Source organism: Haliotis rubra, unplaced genomic scaffold (genome assembly GCF_003918875.1).
Source record: "Haliotis rubra isolate DU_JTF1 unplaced genomic scaffold, ASM391887v1 Scf282, whole genome shotgun sequence".
NCBI classification, from domain to species: domain Eukaryota; kingdom Metazoa; phylum Mollusca; class Gastropoda; order Lepetellida; family Haliotidae; genus Haliotis; species Haliotis rubra.
The window spans coordinates 475974-498375 of NW_025766914.1; the positions used below are offsets into that span (position 1 = coordinate 475974).

A 22402-nucleotide genomic window follows, 5' to 3' on the forward strand; every position below is an offset into this window, starting at 1 on the left:
ATAAAAGGCGACTATGCTTGTCGTAAAAGGCGACTAACGGGATCGGGTGGTCAGGCTCGGTGACTTGGTTGACACATGTCATCGGTTCCCAATTGCGCAGATCAATGCTCACGCTGTTGATCACTGGATTGTCTGGTCCAGACTCGATTATTTACAGACCGCCGCCATATAGCTGGACTATTGCTGAGTGCGGCGTAAAGTAATAAGTTGGCAATAAGTATTCCGTTGCAATATAGTTGACACATTGCTGGCGGGATGTTCCTTATTGGCAATATACATTCCGCGGCAAAAAAAACAAGGGTCGGGTGGAAGTGGGGTGGGTATGTGTATCAGCGCCATGTAATGTTAACCTTACCCATGGTTACAGCCTACCTGGCCTAAAATTCACAACTGATAAAACCCACCTAAGCTAATTATGGTCGGCCAACATCATTAATGAGGTAATAGCTATAGGATCGCGAAACCAGAGTGGAAGAGGCCACTGATCAGTGGACGGGTGCCGCTCTGTTGATTACTGTGAAATGCTATGTAGCTGTTGACTAGGGCTTGCTGCAGTTACTCACTAACACCATGACTATCCTGGAGTGCACAGACTCGGTATCGCACTTACTTGGTGTTTGGGAACAGTGAACAACAGGGTGAACATGAACGATGTGACTCTAATTTGTGTTCTTTCATAAGTGTTCCATGTAAAGGGTTTTGATTTCGTCTTTAAATAATATCATCTCATTAAAATAGTACTATTCTAAACAAATTCTTCCAAAAGTGGCAAAGTAACTACCAAAATTCAAAATCATAACTAAACAATCAAAACACTTAAAAGATTAAAACTTAAAACAACTACCATAAATCTAGAAATATTTACAGGACAATAGCCAAATTACAAAAAAGCCATAGAAAATTAAACTCCAAACAGACAAATTCACACACTGCAACGAAACAGAAACGCCCGAGCACGTACTACAACACTGCATACACTAACAACAACACAGAATGGTCCTCCAGAGTTCACTGGACACAAACACACACCTAACACTACAAACACTTCTAGGTCCACTAAATAACACCCAAACATTCAAAGCCTTAGGTATAATTATTATCAAAACTGGACTTCTACTTCGCATATAATCCCATATAACCAGATAGTGCTAACTTTAAAAATACAAAATCAAAACATAAAAGTACTTACATAAAACATATAAAAACAAAACATAAAAATAAACAAAACAAGCACTACATTGAAAATGCAAACACAAAACATAAAAATAAGCAAAACAAGTACCCTGCCGTCATACGATTCCGTGGTACTCACGTTTCCGTGGTATTTTTTAATGACGTAATTTCTCGCGAGCCGCTCACCAAATCGCGCCACCTACCGATTGTTTACATACATCAGTCGATCGTCACGGCTCCGAGCAAAAAATGTTGAGAGTTTCGTCAATTTGCGTAAGTACAGTCATCTAATATTAAAAACTAATGTAACTTTATGTCTAGCACGTAATGCACTTTTTGTGCGATCTTTACAAACATTTTCTATAACTTTCTTCAGCTTCAAAGTTTTCCAAACATCGCTCGTCTGCTAGCTGACGTAATAAATAAAAATAATCACGTGACCTAGTAGGGGAATCCCTGCTCTATTTTAAGAAGTATGGAAGCCCGATAGGGTCATCTCTTAAGTGGGTTTTTTCACCATTGCAGGGCATTCCTGCGCGACGAAAACGGCAGTATCGATCTTACAGTCCTACTCAACTTCAAACTGCTTACCTAGAAGTAATTGAAAAAGGGGTTTCTGTGTATAAGGCTGCTAAGATACACTCTGTACCTGAACAAACTCTTACGGACCGTGTGAAAAGCATCACTTCGCCAGAATGCTTGTCTTCAGGTCCAGGACCGCTATTAAGTCAAGAAGAAGAGGCTCGTCTTGTCAGTCATTTGAAACTTATGGCGTCTGTCGGATATGGCTACACCAGGGCACAAGTTATCTCCCTTGGGACGGAGTATGCTATCACTTTGGATAAAAGAACCAAGCAAGACAATAATCTGTCTTTGCAGTGGTTTTATAGCTTCATGGGCAGATGGCCAGAACTGAAACTGAGACGTCCTCGTTCACTCACACAACTTCGAGCTACAGCAACATCAGAGGAAAATGTCGAGAAGTATTTCTCGCAGCTGGAAGAAGTCCTTGACAAGTACCAGTTAAAGTCAAGCCCAGAGATGATCTACAACGTTGACGAGAAGGGGATAAATTTAACACACTCAGCACCCCAAGTTGTTGGATCGTCTACTGAGGTTCCCATCGAGATCTGTCCTGAAAAATCGGCTACTGTAACAGTTCTTGGGTGCGGTAACGCCATCGGCCAGAAGATCCCACCCTTCTTCATTTTTCCTGGGACTCGTATGCGGGATGACTTGCTCGAAGGATCCAGCGTTGGTACATCTGGAACTGTCAGTGAGAGTGGTTGGTCCAATTCCGATATTTTCCAACGTTGGATGGTTGAACACTTCTCAAGATACGCCAATATCGGAAACGAGAAGAAAGTCCTGCTACTCTATGATGGACACCGTTCACATATAACACCAACACTCATTGATTTTGCTGTGTCAAAGGGGATTATCTTGTTTGTGTTGCCACCGCACACAAGTCATGTACTTCAACCCATGGATGTTGGTTGTTTTGGACCATTTACCAAGATTTTCAGCGCCGAATGCAGGAAATATCAACGTTTGAATTCCGGAACCGTCAATAGGTACAGCGTTTGTGGACTTGCATGCAAAGCAAATGAACTCTCTCTCTCTTCATTCAACTTGCAGAGCTCATTTCGGAAATGTGGGATATTTCCTTTCAATCCAGCGTCTATTGACAGATCTTTCCTCAAGCCATCGACCTATGCTAAGGAACAAGCGGAAAAAACATCAGAGGAATCACACACAGACCTCGCCGATCCCGATTTCTTTGATGAACATCTTCCCGTGGTCACTCTTAAGAAGTCTCAGAAACCACGTCGGTCCATACATAAGATCGTCGGCGGTCAAGCTATCACAGAGCCGGCTATATCTACACAGGTCATGGAATATGTAAATCAGACTAAAAGGCCATCTGCGACTCGTGCGAAATCTTCAGCTGCCCGAAACAAAGGACAGATCTCGATGGGAACCTCAACATCAAACAGAAGAAATCTACTGCCGGGGGGAAAAAACAGAAATCAGGTCGCTCATCAGTCGCCAATAAGTCTCATTCTTCCCCGAAACCTTGACCATCTGGTAATGACAAGCTGCTTATATCCAGCGACGATGACCGCTCTGATTCAGATGTAACTGACAGCGAAGAAGAGAAGTGTTGTGTTTGTGGTAAATTTCAGCCCGAAGAATTGCGTCGTTGTCCACACGTGGAATTCACCAAGTGGGGTCAGTGCATGTTTCGTGACTGTGAGCATTGGGTGCATCTCAAGTATTGTTGTACCACCTCATTCCTTCGCCGTCACGACGAATTTTACTGTCCATGTCATAATGAAGAGTAAATTACAGTGTTAACTGTGCAACCCTCATGGAAAATTCATTACGTATTCCATTGTTCAACAGTACATATTTGGAGAACAGGAAATTTATGCTGAAGAAATGTGACTATTGTGTTAATTCTTTAAAATTGGTAACTGTGTTACAATTTTCCAACTTCGTTTATTACTGTAAACCTACATTAACTCTACTGGATTGGATGTCGCCAACACATGAGATTGTGGCATGTGCTGTGCGCCCGTAGTTTCATCTGTGAGGAATACCACGGAAACATATGACGTCACCGGAAATTGTGCACAATGGCCGCCTGTCGTCTGATATGGTTTACAATGAAATTCAGAATGACACAAGGGTTTTATTGGCATTAAATGATACACAGGTATGTAGTCTAACACTATATTATGTTTATATGACTTGTAAATGTCAGCGATCCTACTCATTGTCGTACATTTCTTAATACCACGGAAACCCATGACGCGAGGGTACCAGCTAAACCATCTCGTGTCTTTTTCCCGACCACTTCTTACACATTTCCGAATTAAATTTTAAGTGCAATTTTAAGACAACACGCAACACTTAACCAATCTAACTGAAGTTGGTGTGTGACAGCAATCGGCAATATACAATATGCAATTTTAAATGGCGACAGCTCGTGTGTTATTAACGGTAACACCTGTGACAGGAGTTATGTTAACAGAGATTTGATGACAGTCTCAAAGGATTTGTCATGAGGAAGGTACGGTTTTATCACATATTTCTGTTGATACTTTGAAAGTTATTATGATTAATATATATCATTATCATGATGCCCCTGTACGTATATGTTCAGTGAACTAATTTAGCAATTTGATCAAAATCCTGATAAATGTCGCCTAAAAATTAGACAAACATGTTTTCCTTATTTTCCAGCTGAAGAAAAACGTTTTCGTCCTTATTGCATTCACATGCTTGCTAAGTATGTTGCAATGGATCTTGAGTTTTTCGGCAATAAGATCCCGTTCCGATTTTACGACCAGTGACATAAATCACAACATTTTGAGTACATGTATAATGAGGACGTCAAGTTATGACAACGAATCTTCTCACCCTGAGAAAGCCCAGGTAGAGAAATTGGGTGCTGAAACGACTGATCCAAGTATCCATGTGGCCATGCACTCCAATCAGTCCTGTTCATGGGACGGTATTTCACCTCCACTTGACGATAAGACGAAGAAACAAAACATAATTCATGACTTATTACGTGTGGTAAGTATTAAAGTTGATCGTCAGGCATACTTGTAAGGAATTACTGAATGTTTGTCTTCGTCTTGAAGAAGAATAAATCTGTTTCATGAACAAAGAAAATGTCATCAATTTAAAAATTGTGAATGCAACAATTTTCCCAAAGTCAATCCCCTAGAAGTGGAATGCATAAGAAAAACAAGATATATGGATAGCAACTTCTTTATTGTGTTGGGTTTCGGAGCGTGTGCTTGCTCCTTTTTTAGGTGAATGGTAGGGTAGTAGTAGTTATTTGCTTTATTTAACGTCGCACGCACAACTAAGGTATTTCGGCGACGGGGTAGTACACTTATTAAGAATTGAGGGGGAACAAAAAATAGAAATTTGAAAGAGTGGTGTTACTACCCGAAAAAAAAGAAGAAAAACAGCTGACTACTAAGGAAAATTTGAAGGAGGCGGGAGAGGGTGAGAATTAAAAAGATAAAAAAATAAGAAATAGGTAAAGAGTAATAGAGATTTGGAATTTTATATAGATGTAGTGTAGTAAATGGTTATTGTTATTACTATTGTTTTCACAACCAGCCCATGTTTAAAAACATATTTATTATTATGTAAATAATGGAAAACATATAAAAGGTTAAAAATGAAGTTGATAAAAAGAGCGATCTAATTTGAAAAGTTAAGAGAACATATATACTTACAATTTTTAAAGTGGTTAAAGGTGGTATTATTGTTTTTGTTGCTAGATTGTTTGGTATATAATTTTGTATGAATGAGATATTTAGTGAGTGATTTAATTAATTTGGGATTTGCTAGGATGGGCTTGAGATCAGTAGAGTTAGCATTTTTGAGGTACTGTTTTAAAGCATGGGGTAAATGGGGTTCTTTGTTTGTTATAATTTGAGCAGTAAAAGATAGTGTGGGTTATTGTTTCAGGAATTTGGCAAGTGATACATTTGCCGTTTGAATGAAGGTTGATTTTGTGTACATAGTGATAAGGATTGCAATTTGCTATTCTTAGTCTGGTTATGGCAACATCAATTCGGCGTGTTTGGTGATCATGTTTACATTTTGTATTTAGTGTTTGTTGAATTTGGTAGAGTGGATAATGTTTTCCTATTATTTGCCAGTTACGATTGAATTTATTTATTATTGTATTGTTAACTTTATTTGTTAGGTCTGTTTTGGTGTAAGGTATTTTTATTTTGTTTTTTTTGAGTGGAGTCCAAGTTTGGCAGCTTGGTCTGCCATTTCGTTGCCATGGACTCCGTTATGTGACAGGACCCAGATAAAATGTTTTTGATTATTTTTATTTTGGTGGTATGGCATTCTCCTGTATATGTTATTTATTAGATCTGTTCTTTTTGTTGTAGAGTAATTTTTGAGAGCTTGTATGGAACTTAAGGAATCCGTAAAAATGCAGATAGTAGTATTTGTTTGGTCCGATGTTGTTTGCAAGGCCTGAGCTATGGATGCGTGTTCTGCTGTGAAGATACTGGAGTTTGCTGGGAGATTATAGGATTGTTTAAGGCGGGGTTTTGTTTTGTTTTGTTTTGATTTTTTTTTTTTTTTTTTTTGGGGATGTTGATACCAAAACCAGTATTTCCATTTTGGTCCCTGGATCCGTCAGTATAGATGTGAAGATTATCTTGTGAATGGTAATTTTGTTGTATGAATTCTTGCACTGTTAATTTATTAATGTAAGTATATTGTGTTCAGTAAGTTTTGTGTTGGCCAGGATTTTTCCCAGTAATACTGGAGAAAGAGATTTGTAATATGGGTTTGTATTATATTCTGTAGTATATAAATCAAGTTGTTTAATTTCATGTATTTTCTGTCCAAAAGGTTTTGGGTATTTGCCTTTATTGATAATGATTTTATTTGTATTTTTAAGAGGTGTATAGTGGTTTTCAGTTTTGTTTGTAATGGGGTTGTTAAGGGATCGAGTTACATATTTCATTGTACATCTTTCCCATTCGAGTGTGGGGTCTAGTTCCCGCATTCTACCAATAATGCTTGGGGGATGTTCCTGGGAAGGCTCCAGTTATACATTTAAGTGCTTGGAATTGGATGGAACTGAGTTTGTTTTTATGTGTTTGTGCCATATCTTGAAATATTTCGCAGGCATAAAGTAATTTAGATTTGATGAGTGAGTTATATAGTAGTAGTAGTATTTGTTTGTTGCTACCCCATTTACTATGTGATAGGTATTTAATAATGTTGAGATCTGACTTGCATATTTCTTGCATGAATTGAATGTGTTTGTTCCTTGTTAAGTGCTGGTCAAGGATTAGACCTAGAAACTTTACTGTATCTGATTGCGGTAATTTTTGTTTGTTAATATAGAGATGTACGTTTTGTTTTCTTCGATGTTGTGCTTTGAATACTACAGTTGTTGTTTTTGTGGTAGAGTGTTGAAACCCCCATTAGTTGCTCCAGTTTTCAATATGGTTAAGTGCTTAAATTTGTTTTTGTGCTTTGTGTAAATTGTTTTCATTAGCCCATATTGCTCCATCGTCGGCAAACTGGGATTTGTTTATGTTTTTACTGAGGTTGTTGAATATATCATCTACCATAACATTGAAGAGAGTGGGTGAGATGATACCTTCCTGGGGTGTGCCATTTTCTAGAAAAATATATTTTCTCATGACTGGTGCCGCGTACAGCACCACATATTGTGCGTAGAGCATCTAGGTGTAATTTTTCAAGGGAGTGACTTTGTTCTTTACTGCAATTGTCCCAGATATGAGAACATTAGTCAAAGAGAGGAAGAATAAATTGTTTGTAAATATTGTCTAGGCTCTTACGTGATAATCTATATTTCAAGGACCTAAAGCAGTTGATCATCGGGGATACTTTCTTGATTATGTCGCTAATGTGTTCATACCAATTACAGTTACTTTGCAATGTTAAACCAAAATGTTTATTATGAGAAACTTTAATATTGATATTATTCATGTGAAGATCAGGAAGTCTAGTGGGTGTTTTTTTACGTGAAAATGATATGCTTTCAGTTTTGTTAGGATTAAAAACGACATTCCAGTCTCTAGCCCTATTAACATTTTTTTTCTAAGTCATTATTAAGGTACGTAGCAGTATTATCAGGGTTATCGACAATAATATAAAGGCATGTGTCATCAGCGAATATACGGATGTTACTATCAATGTTATCAACTAAGTCGTTAATGTATATCAGAAATAATGAATGAATATTTCACAAATCAAACAAACGTTAGTTATCCAGACAGGAATATTGAAGAGTTTGTTTCATATACTGATAATTCTTTATGTGACGTTTATCTGAACCAAAACGAAGTTTATGATATTCTTTCTTCTGTAGATACTACGAAAGCAATAGGTCCAGACGGAATTAGCAATAAGTTTCTGAAAATGAACGCTCGATTGTTTGATTGCCCCTCGATCAGATGTCTTTAACCAATCCCTTTCTGAAAACACCTTTTCTCAAGTTTGGAAGAAGGCCTCTGTCGTCCCCATTCACAAAAAAGGTAGTATAAATGACTGTTCCAATTATAGACCCGTTGCACTCACAAGTTGTCTGGCTAATATTTTTGAAAAGTGCGTTTTCAAACACGTCTTCAATTATTTCAGAGATAACGACATAGTTTCTAATCTCCAATCAGGATTTAAACCAAGCGATTATACTGTTAATCAACTAACGTATTTATATGATTTCATTGCCGGTGCAGTAGATAAAGGAAATTAATAAGAGCAGTATTTTGTGATGTAAGCAAAACATTCGACAGGGTTTGGCACAGGGGTATCATTTATAAATTAAAAAAATATGGTATAAAGGGTAATTTGTTAAAATGGTTTGAGAGTTATCTTGAAAATAGAGAACAACGTGTCGTAATTAATGGATTTAGATCTGTTACGAAAGCTGTTTTTGCTGGAGTATCCCAAGGTTCAGTATTGAGGTCGCTCTTGTTTATTGTTTAAAGAAATGCTATAGTTGAAGGTATATATAGTAATAAACGCCTTTTGCGGATGATACTTCTTTATATGAGATCATTGATGATCCTGGGGTAACTGCTAGTGTAATGAACGATGATTTACAGCGAATTGCCGAATGGGCAGAAAAATGGCCAGTATCTTTTAATCCCAATAAGACAGAGTCAATATGCTTTACTCGTAAATTGCAACCAGCTCCAATGCCGAACCTAACCATGAATGGTAATACCATTAATTCCGTACAAAGTCATAAACATTTAGGTCTCATACTTCAGTATGATTGCTTATGGAATGAACACATTAACGACTGTGCTCAAAAAGTTGCACCAATGGTGAATTGTCCGAGAAGTCTCAAATATCGTTTAAACCGAAAAACATTAGAAACCATGTATATACAGATATTACCAGTTATTGATTATTGCAGTCATATATGGGATAATTGTACTAAACAGCAAGCAGATATAATTGAAAAGCTCAATCTTGATGCTCTAAGAACCGTGTGTGGTGCTGTTCTTGGTACCAGCCATCATAAAAGATACAAAGAAACTAATTGTCACCCGTTGTGTCGTAGCAAGTACCTTCATAAAATGACCATATTTTACAAAATGGTTAATAACACTACGCAAAGTTACCTTAGTAACCTTGTTCTGCCTAGAGTATCAGATATCGTTGGTTTCAATCTGCCGGGTGATTCAAATCTTCAGACTGTAAACTGTAAATCTGTAAATTATGCGAGGTCCTTTCTTCCAGATACTGTTAAATTGTGGAATTCATTGCCGGCTGAACATAGAGAATCACCGTGCCTATCGAGATTCAGAAATGAACTTTTAAATGATTCTAATATCTACAGTCATTTTGACTTAAATTTTGGTAGCAGATTTTGTCAAATCATACATTCTCGTCTCCGACTTGAATGTAGTGACTTTAATGCGCACAAATATGAAACATTTATATCTCCAACATCAACTTGCTCTTGTGGCCACAACTATGAAGATTCTGCTCATTATTTCTTCTCATGTACTCTTTACAATGATATACGTCAAATTATGTATTTTTATACAAAAGGATTTTACCTAAAATCAATTTTGTTTGGAAACCAAAGCTGTTCCTCGACAGTAAACGAAAAACTTTTAATTTCAGTGCACTCGCTTATAAATTTAACAGGCAGATTTGATCCAAAATAATTTATTCATATGACATATACTGTTTAACAATGATTGGCGTTATTTCTCGTTTTTGCAACATTTATATATAATTCACATTGTACATTCATTATGACATGTTTACTCTTCCTTCCATTGTATCCCGGAGCGGTATTCATATAAGCTTATGCTTGTTTACCAATCCGGTTCCTTTCTTTGGAAATAAATATGTTAAATCATATCAGAAATAATAATGGACCAAAAATGGAGCCTCCTTATGGCCATTCCACAGAGGATCCATTACATTAATTTTTTTTTTGTGTCCTCATTTAATCATTTGAGACAAAACAAATACTTCTAGGCCAAAGGATTTGATAACAAAACTATCCTGTACAGTGATAGCCGATTTAATCACATTGAAGGTAATAATCTAGCAACATCAGTCCACAATTATATTCAAGGAACAAATCGATTCACTAAATTATTAAATCTAACAACGATATTTAACAACTCTATTAAGACAGTATCATTATCACCTGTTTAAGTCCAAGAAACAGCACTTGGTAACCATCATCAACTATGTGGATTTGTTTCGTTTTCCTTAATTAACGTGTGATGTCTGAGTGTGTGGTTGGAACATATTTTTATTTCGCCAAAGCAGAAACCTGGATAGGAGAACAAGCCTAGTGGCTTATATTAACGCAGCTCCAGTACATTGTTCAAAATTAATAACTGGATACATAATTGAAATAATTTGACAACAAAAGAATATTACCATAAAAAGTATATGATTGAGTAACAAATATGTTCGTTGTGGTGTTGGTTATGCCTAGCAACGAAATGGGCTGCCGCAGAAAATCACGTTATATAAAATTTGTCTTACACTGAATATCTATGTTGAGGGGATAATTACTGGAAGCGGTTACTTTTGGAAATGAACTGGTGTAATGAGTTAAGAATGTCACTATTAGTTGAGTTATTCAATGCGCCGTTACCGTATAAAATAGTTTTAACATCATATCCTTGAATATAAAAATACACAGTTGTTCCTAATTTTGATAGTTCCGACATGTAAAAAGGTAGTGAATAACGTCTTCGTTATAATAACCACATGAACACCTGGGTGTGTCCGATATATGATTATATCTGTCTGCGTTTAGATCACTACAGCCGAGCTTGAGGCGACAATGAATGATTTGACAAAATCTAGTTCCAAAATTCAAATCAAAGTTATTGTGAGCTTCTGTTGTGTTTATCATGGTTTTTAGTCTTCATGGTTTTAAATTGATTCAGGGAAATAGCGTTAACAGCTCCTCGTCATAATCGCGCTCGGTAAAAATGATAGAGTATATCTTGCGTTCTACAATTAATAGTTTGAATGGAAGTACTATTTCTAAGATTATAGTTGCTTTGTTCGAGTACCCTACCTGGTACAAGATCGTTCAAATAATCAGGAGTCAGAAGATGATACATTTTACAGCAAGTTATGAGTTTAGAGCGATGTCGTCTTTCTTTCAGTGTGCTATGATTAGTTTCCCTGTATATTTTATCCTGACTGGTGCCACGAACCACATCGCTTATAGTTCTTAAGGCGTCAAAATGTAAATTTTCCAGTAAAATTGCCTGTTCAAACGTACAATTATCCCATATATGACAGCAGTAATCAAAAAGTGGTAAGATAAAGGAGTTGTATAAAGTATTAAGCGTTTTCCGAGATAAACGATATTTCAAACTTCTCAGACAATTGATCATTGGACTAATTTTCTTTATCATGTCACCTATATGAACTTTCCAAGAACAATCGCTTTGAAGTGTTATACCTAAGTGTTTATGGTTATCCACTTCTTTAATAATTTCACCATTCATTAATAAGTTTGGTCTGACATAGATTTGCGTTTTTCGAGTAAATGTTATACTCTCAGTCTTACTAGGATTAAAGCTAACTTGCCACTTTTTAGCACAATCTGAAATTTTGCCAAATCATTGTTAATAATTGTCGCTGCCGTTATATGATCATCTATTATAGCATATATCGATGTATCATCCGCAAAAAGGCGGATGTTACTATCTATACCATCCACAATGTCATTAATATAGATGATGAACAAAAGCGGTCGTAAAACGGAACCTTGGGGCACGCCAGCTTCCACAAATTTAATATCTGAACTGTATCCATTGATTACCACTCTCTGCATTCTACGATCTAGATAACTTTCAAACCATTCCAAGAGTTCACCCCTTATACCGTAAGCATGAAGTTTATGAATAATGCCCCTATGCCAAACTCTATCAAAGGCTTTACTTATATCGCAAAATACTGCTCTAATTTCCTTTCCCTGATCTACTGCACCTGCGATGAAGTTATAAAGGTAAGTTAATTGATATACTGTGGAATCGCCAGGCATAAATCCAGATTGTAAGTTTGATAGTATATTGTTATCTCTAAAGAAGTTGAGGACGTATTTAAAAACGCATTTTTCAAAAACCTTAGCGACACAGCTAGTTAGCGCAACTGGCCTATAGTTTGAACAGTCGTGCTCATCGCCGTTCTCATGAAGCGGAATTACCGAGGCTAATTTCCAAGATGAAGGGAAAGTTTTATTACGAATGGAGATGTTAAACAACTTAGCTAACAACGGCGTTAGAGAGACTGAAGATAATTTCAATACAATGTTTCCAATGCCATCTGGCCCCGTGGCTTTAGATGTATCTAAACTCAAAAGAATCTCTCGAACATCTTCAATACTTAGTGTGATTAATGATAAAGGATGATCGATTTCACGCTGCTCGATATCAGGCAGATCGGCAGTTGGATCAGCAACTTAGGATTGTTCTGAGAAAAACGAGTTGAGTATATCAGCAATATCTTGTTCGTTGTCATAAACTATGTTATTGCTGACAATTGATGGAAACGATGATTTAATAGAATTTGTATTTATATAACTCTTAACTAATCGCCACCATATTTCAGTACCATGATTATCAGTATTATTTATAGTTTCATCAACTTTGGCATCATAGGCACGTTTTGCATTTCTAACACGTGTAACTACTTTGTTACGGAGCGTTCTAAACTTAAACCAGTCATCAGGATGGTTTCGTTTTTTGTCAACTTTATGTGCACGATTACGTTTTCTTATTAATGATCTGATTTCGTTATTCATCCATGCCGGATCTTTGGTTTTAATTGTTAAGCTTTATTTGGGATATATTCATTCATGATATTCAATATCAAGGATGTAAGATTTTCAGTGACATTATCAACGTTCTTCGAAGTGAAAAGTATGTTTGAGTTTATCCCTTTGATACTTTCGTTCATACCATTATTATCTGCTGAAGAATAAAGATAGATTTTCCTTTTGAATGAATTATTGTTCTGTACAATTCTTGTTGTATTAAGAAACACCGGGCAGTGATCACTGCATATTGGATCTAATACACCAGAATCTCTAACATCGTCAACGCGAGATATTTAATATTAAATCGATCAAGGTTTTGCTGCTTGGGGTTATTCTAGTAGCATCTCTAATTATTTGTCGAAGGCCGTATTAACTTTGTGTATAGTCTATCTTTTGATTATTGCCGTGAAGAATATCAATATTGAAATCACCAGTTATAATTGTCTGCATATTAAGAGCAACTGCGTTACCTATTGATTCATCGATCAAGTTCCAATAGTCGGAGCTCTTGTCGGCGAGATAAAATGTTCCAATCAAATAGTTTCTTGCTTTACATTTAATTTGTATACATATCGCCTCCAGCCCGACTATATCCAAATCATTCATTAAGGACGCACAAATATTGTCTTTCACATAAGCTGCTACACCGCCGCCACGAGTTTGTCTGTCTTTACGAAATGGAACTTGGAAGCCAGGGATTCTTATATCGATGTTGTTTGTATCGGGAATTAACCAATTTTCTGTTAGACATATTACATCATATATAGAGTCCGAGTTCAATCCAAAAAAATATCTAATTTCTCATTAATACTACGGACATTTAAATGGACAATTATAAATCTTTCAGGCATTTAGGTCCTGGATTGGGATGAATATCTCCACAACACAATATCTACAACGAAAACATTAATGAAACACGAGTACTATAAGGACATCGAAATTTGAATAAATGTAGATAAAGCGCACATTTACCTGAATGTTTGGTGTGAACAGCTGCAGCAAAAGTACCCAGTGCCTGCCTGTATTGTGAAATTTCAACTGACATCAAAATCCATAAACTGATAATCAAATAGATAGGCAGCGGGTATTGGTGTTACATAACGGTATAATAGGCATACACCAACAACGTCAAACTTTTCGCACATAGTAGTTTCTGTTTTGATACAGGATCTAGCAACAACGTTTTTTATATTATCAAAGAAAACCAAAAACCATAACATGAAAATAAATGAGAAAAAATACCTCATAATTTTAAATGTTCTCAACTGAGGACCGTAAATACAGAGAAAACTTCGGTATTATCGGTCAGGATATAATTTAAGTACAATTAAGACACTGTTGAACCACATTAATAACAAATATATTACCCTGAATTTTTTCGTAAAATATGAACAATCTCTGTATATTAAAACAGTAGTACCTTCTTCGTTTTTACGCTACGATTGTGTAATGCAAGGCCTGCACGTGTATCTCCGACTGTTGGTGTAAACATCGCCACGCTACCATTTGGCTACCTGTGTTTGATTAGGATATCTGGTGGCGAAACAACTGGATTTATGTAAGTACATAATCTGTATCACAATATACGTAAATATATTTATACACGCTAAAATCGTAATACATACTGATTGCAAGGGACGGTAACTTGGGTAGGTTATCAAGTATAAAGTCCGCATTAGTGAAAAAGCTGAATTAGACTCTTCTATACTGTCTATGTTTTAAACTAAACCGAAGGTATTATTAAAATACGCATATGTATGTATGTATGTATGTATGTATGTATGTATGTATGTATGTATGTATGTCTGTATGTATGTCTGTATGTATGTCTGTATGTATGTCTGTATGTATGTCTGTATGTATGTCTGTATGTATGTATGTCTGTCTGTATGTATGTCTGTATGTATGTATGTATGTATGTCTGTATGTCTGTCTGTCTGTATGTATGTATGTATGTATGTATGTATGTATGTATGTATGTCTGTCTGTGTGTATGTATGTATGTATGTATGTATGTATGTATGTATGTATGTATGTATGTATGTATGTATGTATGTATGTATGTATGTATGTATGTATGTATGTATGTATGTCTGTGTGTGTGTGTGTGTGTGTGTGTGTGTGTGTGTGTGTGTATGTATGTATGTATGTATGTATGTATGTATGTATGTATGTATGTATGTATGTATGTATGTATTAACCTGTATCTATGTATGTATGTATGTATGTATGTATGTATGTATGTCTGTATGTATGTAACACCAAATTTTAACCTATCTGCCTGTTCCATATGAGTAGATAAACTGTTAGTACGTCCACAAAAACGCAAACAAATACTCATGGATAGCACCATATCTAAAATGGAAAAAATATAGAACAATTTCAAAAATTGATGAATCAAAATGTTCCATATTAGTAGATAAACTGATGATAATTATCTTCACTATGAAAAGGGTAGAACAAAAAACTTGTGAAGGTTGCCAACTTAAAATAAAGAAAATAACATAGTATTTACGGAGCATACTGATCCATTCAGGTAGATAAAATGACAAGTATTTCCACCATTTGGCAAGCAATTACTAGACTTGAAAATAGGATAGATTAATTTCAGTCTGCTGTTTATGATACAAAATATCACATCATGCAATGTTGATTCATGTCATATCACAAACTTGTGAACATAACTTTGGAATGTAAACTAGTGTATTCAACTTGAATCTAATCTTATTGAGATTAAATTGTAAGTTTCTACTTTCACTTCGAGCAGAATATGTTAACCGTTCATCGCCATAACCATATAGACACCAAAATACTTGTGCATTTATAGCAAAGATGTCAAATATAATGTACTGGTATAGTAACAAGATAACGGAAGTGTCTTTTCATAAGCAATCATTTGAATATATTGCTCTGTTGTACTTTGTACAATGATTGATGGTCATCACAACTGTGTCACAATCACATTGCATATATACTAGGTACATGAAGAAACTTTGCATACAAAAATTAAAAATCTAAATTTATCCAACCTGTAGACACATAAGGATTTAAACTCAGAGATTAGTGACATGTATCCAACATGCATGCACGTGCCACGTTCCGTGACGTCAGTGGGTTCGTCCTTGAGACGTTCAATACGTTGTTGCACGTGCACTCCGGGAAAGAGAAACAGAGCAAATGAATGCCACACAAATACTGTCACTTTGGAAAGCTCAACCCCTGCCCTTGCGATCGTTCAAAAAATTAAACGGCTATTGAAACGCATAGCATGCCAAGGCTCACGTCTGCACAACGTCATGGGGCCATTGGGATGGTCCATGGGGGAATGTCTCAACGACAAGTGGCTGCACATTTCCACTGCCACCGGAACACCATTTCTTCACTGGTGAGACGCTACCAGAACACAAATGACGTCATCGATCGGCCACGTTCTGGACGTCCACGTGTAACAACGCCAAGACAGGACAGATGGATAAGGGTGACCCAAATTCGCAACAGGTTTCAGACTGCAGTGATGACTGCCCGAACCATCCCAGGACTTCGCCGTATCCACCCCAGCACAGTTTGACAACGTTTACGTCATTACGGGATCAGACCACGACGTCGCACCATACGGCCTATCCTGACACAACGTCATCAACAAGCTCGCCGAATGTGGTGCCGAAATCATGTCCGCGGACCCTTGTTTTGGTGGAGAAATGTTGTTTTTACAGATGAGTCCAGGTTTAACATTTCCCATAGTGATGGACGTCAACGTGCCTATAGACGCGTGGGAGAACGTTATGCACAGGCCTGTGTCTTGGAGAGGAATCGCTTTCCGTGATGATTTGGGGTGGAATAACAGCACGCCAAACAACTCCTTTGGTGATTGTTCAGGGCAACTTAACTGGTGTGGGCTACAGGGATCAGATTCTTCGACCTGTGGCAATTCCTTTTCTGCAACGTCATGGCCCTGAGTTAACATTCCAACAGGACAATGCCCGCCCTCATACGGCAAGGGTTGCTATGGATTTCTTGCAACACCACAACGTTGACTTACTGCCTTGGCCTGCAAATTCACCGGATCTCTCTCCGATATAGCATGTTTGGGACGAGATGGATCGACGTCTACGCCGTCTTCCTCATCCGCCAGATAACGTCCTTGACCTTGCAACAGAACTTGAGAGAATCTGGCGTGACATCCCACAGGCCTTCCTTGCACGTTTGATAGGCTCTATGCGTCGTCGATGCACTGCTGTTCTCAATGCCGATGGTGGACATACCCGTTATTGAGCTTATGACATGGTCGTTTGACCCCTGTCCCGCATGAGGACTCGTGACGTCATTGTGATTGACTTTTCAATTGAAATTCTCCCGACTTGTGATGGTATCATGATCCCTCCATTACAGTTTATATGTACCTTTAACATTGTTATCGTACTTATCAACTGGGATAATGTTTTGACAATGCACAGTTTCTTTATGTGGCTAGTATACATGTAGTTCAGAAACGGACCGATGAATTGCAAATCTTTTCATTGTACAAAATTGCCACATAAATATAAATAGTACACATGTTCATCATTTACTAATACCCAACAGCTTTCTTATATTTGAAAATTTTCCGGACTCCACCAAAATTGTTGTTTAAGAAACTATCATCATTGAAAACGCAAAAGTTGTTATCTGTCGCGGCGAGGTGAAACCGCAGAAACGGAACAGCCAGTCATGGCGGGGGACATCTCAAAATCTATTCCGGGAGTCCTGTCGGTTCCTCGTCTGTCGTAGTGTCATAGACGACTTAGTCACGGTATCTTCCCCCTGCGTTTCAGGAATACCAGTAATTCTGACATTGTTCCTTCTGGAATATTGTTCAAGCCTATCTAACTTAATAGCCAGTTCATCAAGCATTTCATCCTTTTATTAAAATTATATTTTATCCTTATATCTATGTTTGATGTGTGGGTAGTTGAATTTTTCTTTAAGATTTTCATTTATATGTGTAAGAATTGGGAAATGGTCAGTACCCCAGGAACTGTACCAATATCCCATGGGCAGTCGTGGCCTAATTGAGGATTTATTAATGGTAGATGAATTGCTGTGTATTGGGTTTGGGTTAAGCTGTGTCATGTGCCTTGACCCGGGTTTAAAATTATTAAATGATTGTTTTCTATCCATTTTTTTATTAAAAGCTCTTTTACAGGTGGTGGCATCCTCTCCCCAAATGTCACTGTGGGTATTGACGTTTCCTGCTATATATGTGCTGCTTGTAATACATTTGTTGAAGACATTTAAATGTTCTATGATTGTTTTATGACTTGTGGTATATATATGTTTATTATGTTCAAAGTTTGATTATTTGCTATTTTTATGGTTATGTTTTCTATTTCTATTGAGTTGATATCGATTTGTTGGCAGTCGATACCTTGTTTAATTTTAGTGATGAGTCCGCCCTTTGGGGGGTCCTTTGATGTGTCTGGTTTTATCTTTTCTGATGATATTGTAGTGTGGAAAATATATAGATTTTCTTGTTGATATTCTGGTTTCTTGTAGAAGAATTATGTCAGTGAAATTATGTTTTTTGTTAGCAGAGCTTTGAATTCGTTTTGACGGGCGTTTAGCCCGTTGCAGTTCCACTGTAATACACTTACCGCCAACCTTAAAAAAAAATAGAAATAAAAACATGAATGGAAACAAAAAATTAAAGTGATGGTGTGTATGTATGTGATATACCATATTATCGTGTTCGGGAATAATAGCCTGGAATAATAGAATGGTAGGGAGTATGAGAGGGGGTATATATACATACACGAGGCACTACAAAGAAAACACGTTTAACAATGTTGAGGAATGAATGTGTAATACAAACATGAGGCCAGTGGTGCACTAAATCAAGATGGTAATAGATGTGAGGGGATATAATTCAAACATGAAGAGGCCAGAGATATACTTAAACAACATGGTAATTGATGGGGTAAAAAATACAAACACGAAGAGGCCAGTGATACAGTGAAACCAAGTAAACAGAGGAAGGGAGGCCAGTTATGCAAAGCAAACCAGATGCCAGTGGGCTGAAGAGGTGGCGCATAGCTGAAGAACATGGGATGAAAAGTGGTGTGTTTAGATAAGTCCCCAAGCACATGGTAAGTAGGTTCCTTGATCACGGTTGATTGCTGGCTGCTGTCTCCGTATGTCTATCGCTTATCGTCTATGATGCTTTCTTTGACGCCAGTTGTTGTTGGTGGACAAGACTTGGGTGGCTTCCCATTTGATGGTGTGGTCTTTGTTCTTGAGGATATGTTCTGATAAGGAGTTGACATCCATATATCTTGCTTTTCTTAAAGCTTTCGACCCGTGAAGATCCGGGGTAGAACCCATGTGCTTGCCATAAAAGGCGACTATGCTTGTCGTAAGACTGACTGACTGACTGAGTTTAGTTTTACGCCGCTTTTAGCAATATTCCAGCAATATCACGGCGGGGAACACCAGAAATGGGCTTAACACATTGTGCCCATGTGGGGAATCGAACCCGGGTCTTCGGCGTGACGAGCCAACGCTTGAACCACTAGGCTACCCCACCGCCCCGCTTGTCGTAAGAGGCGACTAACGGGATCGGGTGGTCAGTTTCGCTGACTTGGTTGACACATGTCATCGGTTCCCAATTGCGCAGATCGATGCTAATGCTGTTGATCACTGGATCGTCTGGTCCAGACTCGATTATTTACAGACCGCCGCCATATAGCTGGGATATTGCTGAGTGCGGCGTAAAACTAAACACACTCACTCACTCACTTAAAGCTTTGACTGTTTGTAACTATGCATGAACGTTTTATGTAAATAGTAGTCATTAGCTTTTGTGTTGCAAAAATATTTTTGTACGTATTTAAAGAGAAACATATATATTTAGTTGTCTTTTCTGCTGATGTACCCCACATGTTGTTATGAAACACCATGTAAATAAACCTTTGTTCTATAAATCTACAGCGTCAATAACACAGAATAACCCGTTTCGAAATTCACAGGACAGGATTCCATTGAGCGTTAAGTGAATAAATGCGGTGCATATTGGGTGAATGAATAACAAAATATTGTGAGGATGGCGAAAAGTGAAAGTCGTAGCTTCAAGAATATATATTGTACATGTATATTTTCCGGGAGCTGCGAATATAATTAATGTATTCTGGCAACATAGCACACCCATGAATTAAAAACACGATTTTGTGTCATGATCTGCAAAATGCATTGTGTATAGAGGTTGGAAAATTGAGTGAGTTAAGATCTATACATTTGTGATGACAGACTTATGACAGCCAAACGTTCTCATGGCCCAACAATTCATGTTAGTGTTTGGTCGCCACGCTCGCGGTTTTTGCGCTTTTCTCAAGTTTATTGTCTTACCGTACTTTATACTACCGTCACAAATCACTCGCGATGCATGTAGACATGAGAAATTCATATTTAGTAATCACGTCATAAAAATATCAACAGGCACAGTTCCAGTTTTTCTGCTTTTGTGTGTCTTTCTTCGGCAGATAAACATCTGATGACATTCTTTTGTACTGACATATATTTACAACTAAAAAGAGCATTCTTGTGACAGCGATTTATTGTGCATGCCCTCAGTACAGTGAAACAGTATAAGATCTAAAAGACATACGTCACATCTCTCATACATTAATTATAGTGAAAATAATTTCACTTCAAATTTGCCTTGAACGTTGACGGTGGAATTTTGTCTCTGAAATATTGCAGAAGAAACCTGCCTTCCTTTCAAACTATAAGAATCCATGTTGGTTTCAAGAGGGTCGAAAGACATTGCTATGTCTTCCCTTCTTTCACCTTGCTGGGTTTCACAAATGCGGAACAACCGGTACCTTCCACACCATTGCTGGTCATCCTGACGTGGCCGCACCCAGATCTAAGGAAAGTCACTGGTTAGCATGGGTGAGATTCAAAGGTAAGCTGTGATTCGTTTCAGTCAAAACATGGATCTTTGATGTACAGACATATGTGTTCATAACAAATGCTTATATCTTATTAGTCCTTATGAAAGCTACTCGTGGATTTTGGGAGGATACGTTCGCCTTTCGGCGAATACAGAGTATAAATGCTATTTAACTATTTATAAACCTGTTACCGTGTATGTTGAAGGGACAATTGGCTCAGACTGAAGACAGAGAATGTGTTGAAGCCAACTTTCATAAGCCGGTTATTGTAGCAAACGAGTACAGTTTCTCACACAAAAAGGTTTAGCGGTGATTCCAGCACTACGACATTCTAAGTCAGGTCTAAAAAGCAAGTGTGTTTTTCACGTGTTTCTACAGAGAGGCACAACTCGAATGCCTGACTGTTCAACGGTATATTATAAACATATGAAAAGAATAGACGAAAAGTCAATGGTGTTGCCCTTGAATGTTCCAACTATATGAGGGTGATCTGTAAATAATCGAGTCTGGACCAGACAACTCTAATGTGCAACTGTTACAGCAATATTTTGAACATCGATCTGCGCAACTGAGATACCATGACATGTGTCAGTCGGTCTGACCACCGATCCCGATAGTCGCCTCTTATGACAAGCATTAAATGCTGAAGACCAATTCTAACCCTGATCTTCGCAAGTGTTTCGGGACTGTTGGATGGGATTACGGCTGTACATGAATTCCTGTGACAAATAATGGCAGCACCGTCCGCTGTTGGGCATACATGACAGCAGGTGTCAAAGCAGAACGGTACCGTTGCCGTCTTGAGAAAGACGTGCCTTTGTGTCTAGAGATTAGTCGCTGCTTAAATGTTCAAACATAAAATGTGCAATAATCAATCATTTTAATTGGAAATTATTTTTCTTTAGGAACAAAAGTTATCCCAAATGTAAACTAGATGCTGTATTCTAGCCCATGTTCTTGTATGTCAGCCACGTGGGTATCATACAGGTATGTATCACATGGTGTGGATCCAAGGACACATTTCTCGTTAGCATTCAGGTATGATACGAAGATACTGTCGGATCCATGTGAATTGTTTGTTTTCCTTTTGGGGTATAGTCTCAGGGATCCAGATGTATTGTTTGTTTTATTGTTAAATTCTGACACATGACGAGGTATTTTCTTGGGATGAAAAAAACTTGGATTGTGTTGTAAACTGGTTTTAATTTTAATTTTGATTTGAACTTAGTTGTTGAGGCCTGGTCTGGTTGGTTTAGAACATCACAGCCGATTACACTGTCACATGTGATACTGTCATTTGTCACACTTTAAAACACCACAGCCGATTACACTGTCACTTGTGATACTGTCATTTGTCACACTTTAGAACACCACAGCCGATTACACTGTCACTTGTGATACTGTCATTTGTCACACTTTAGAACATCACAGCCGATTACACTGTCACTTGTGA

The 22402-nt window shown here is 37.5% G+C and overlaps 1 protein-coding gene across 1 annotated transcript; it reads left to right on the forward strand.

Annotated features, from left to right (window-relative positions):
• The first annotated feature begins 1422 nt into the window (after positions 1 to 1422).
• Positions 1423 to 3315, forward strand: LOC124281309 (MFS-type transporter clz9-like). The gene is made up of 2 exons (XM_046717332.1): positions 1423 to 1446; positions 1699 to 3315. The coding sequence occupies exons 1-2, from the start codon at positions 1423 to 1425 to the stop codon at positions 3313 to 3315; spliced, it is 1641 nt and encodes a 546-aa protein (XP_046573288.1).
• The last annotated feature ends 19087 nt before the right edge of the window (positions 3316 to 22402 follow it).

Bases quoted from the DNA above. Each gene is read 5' to 3' on its own strand.
- LOC124281309 (XM_046717332.1), top strand. From the start codon at position 1,423: ATGTTGAGAGTTTCGTCAATTTGC. The intron at 1,447-1,698 runs GTAAGTACAGTC...TCACCATTGCAG, and splicing joins TGAGAGTTTCGTCAATTTGC to GGCATTCCTGCGCGACGAAA.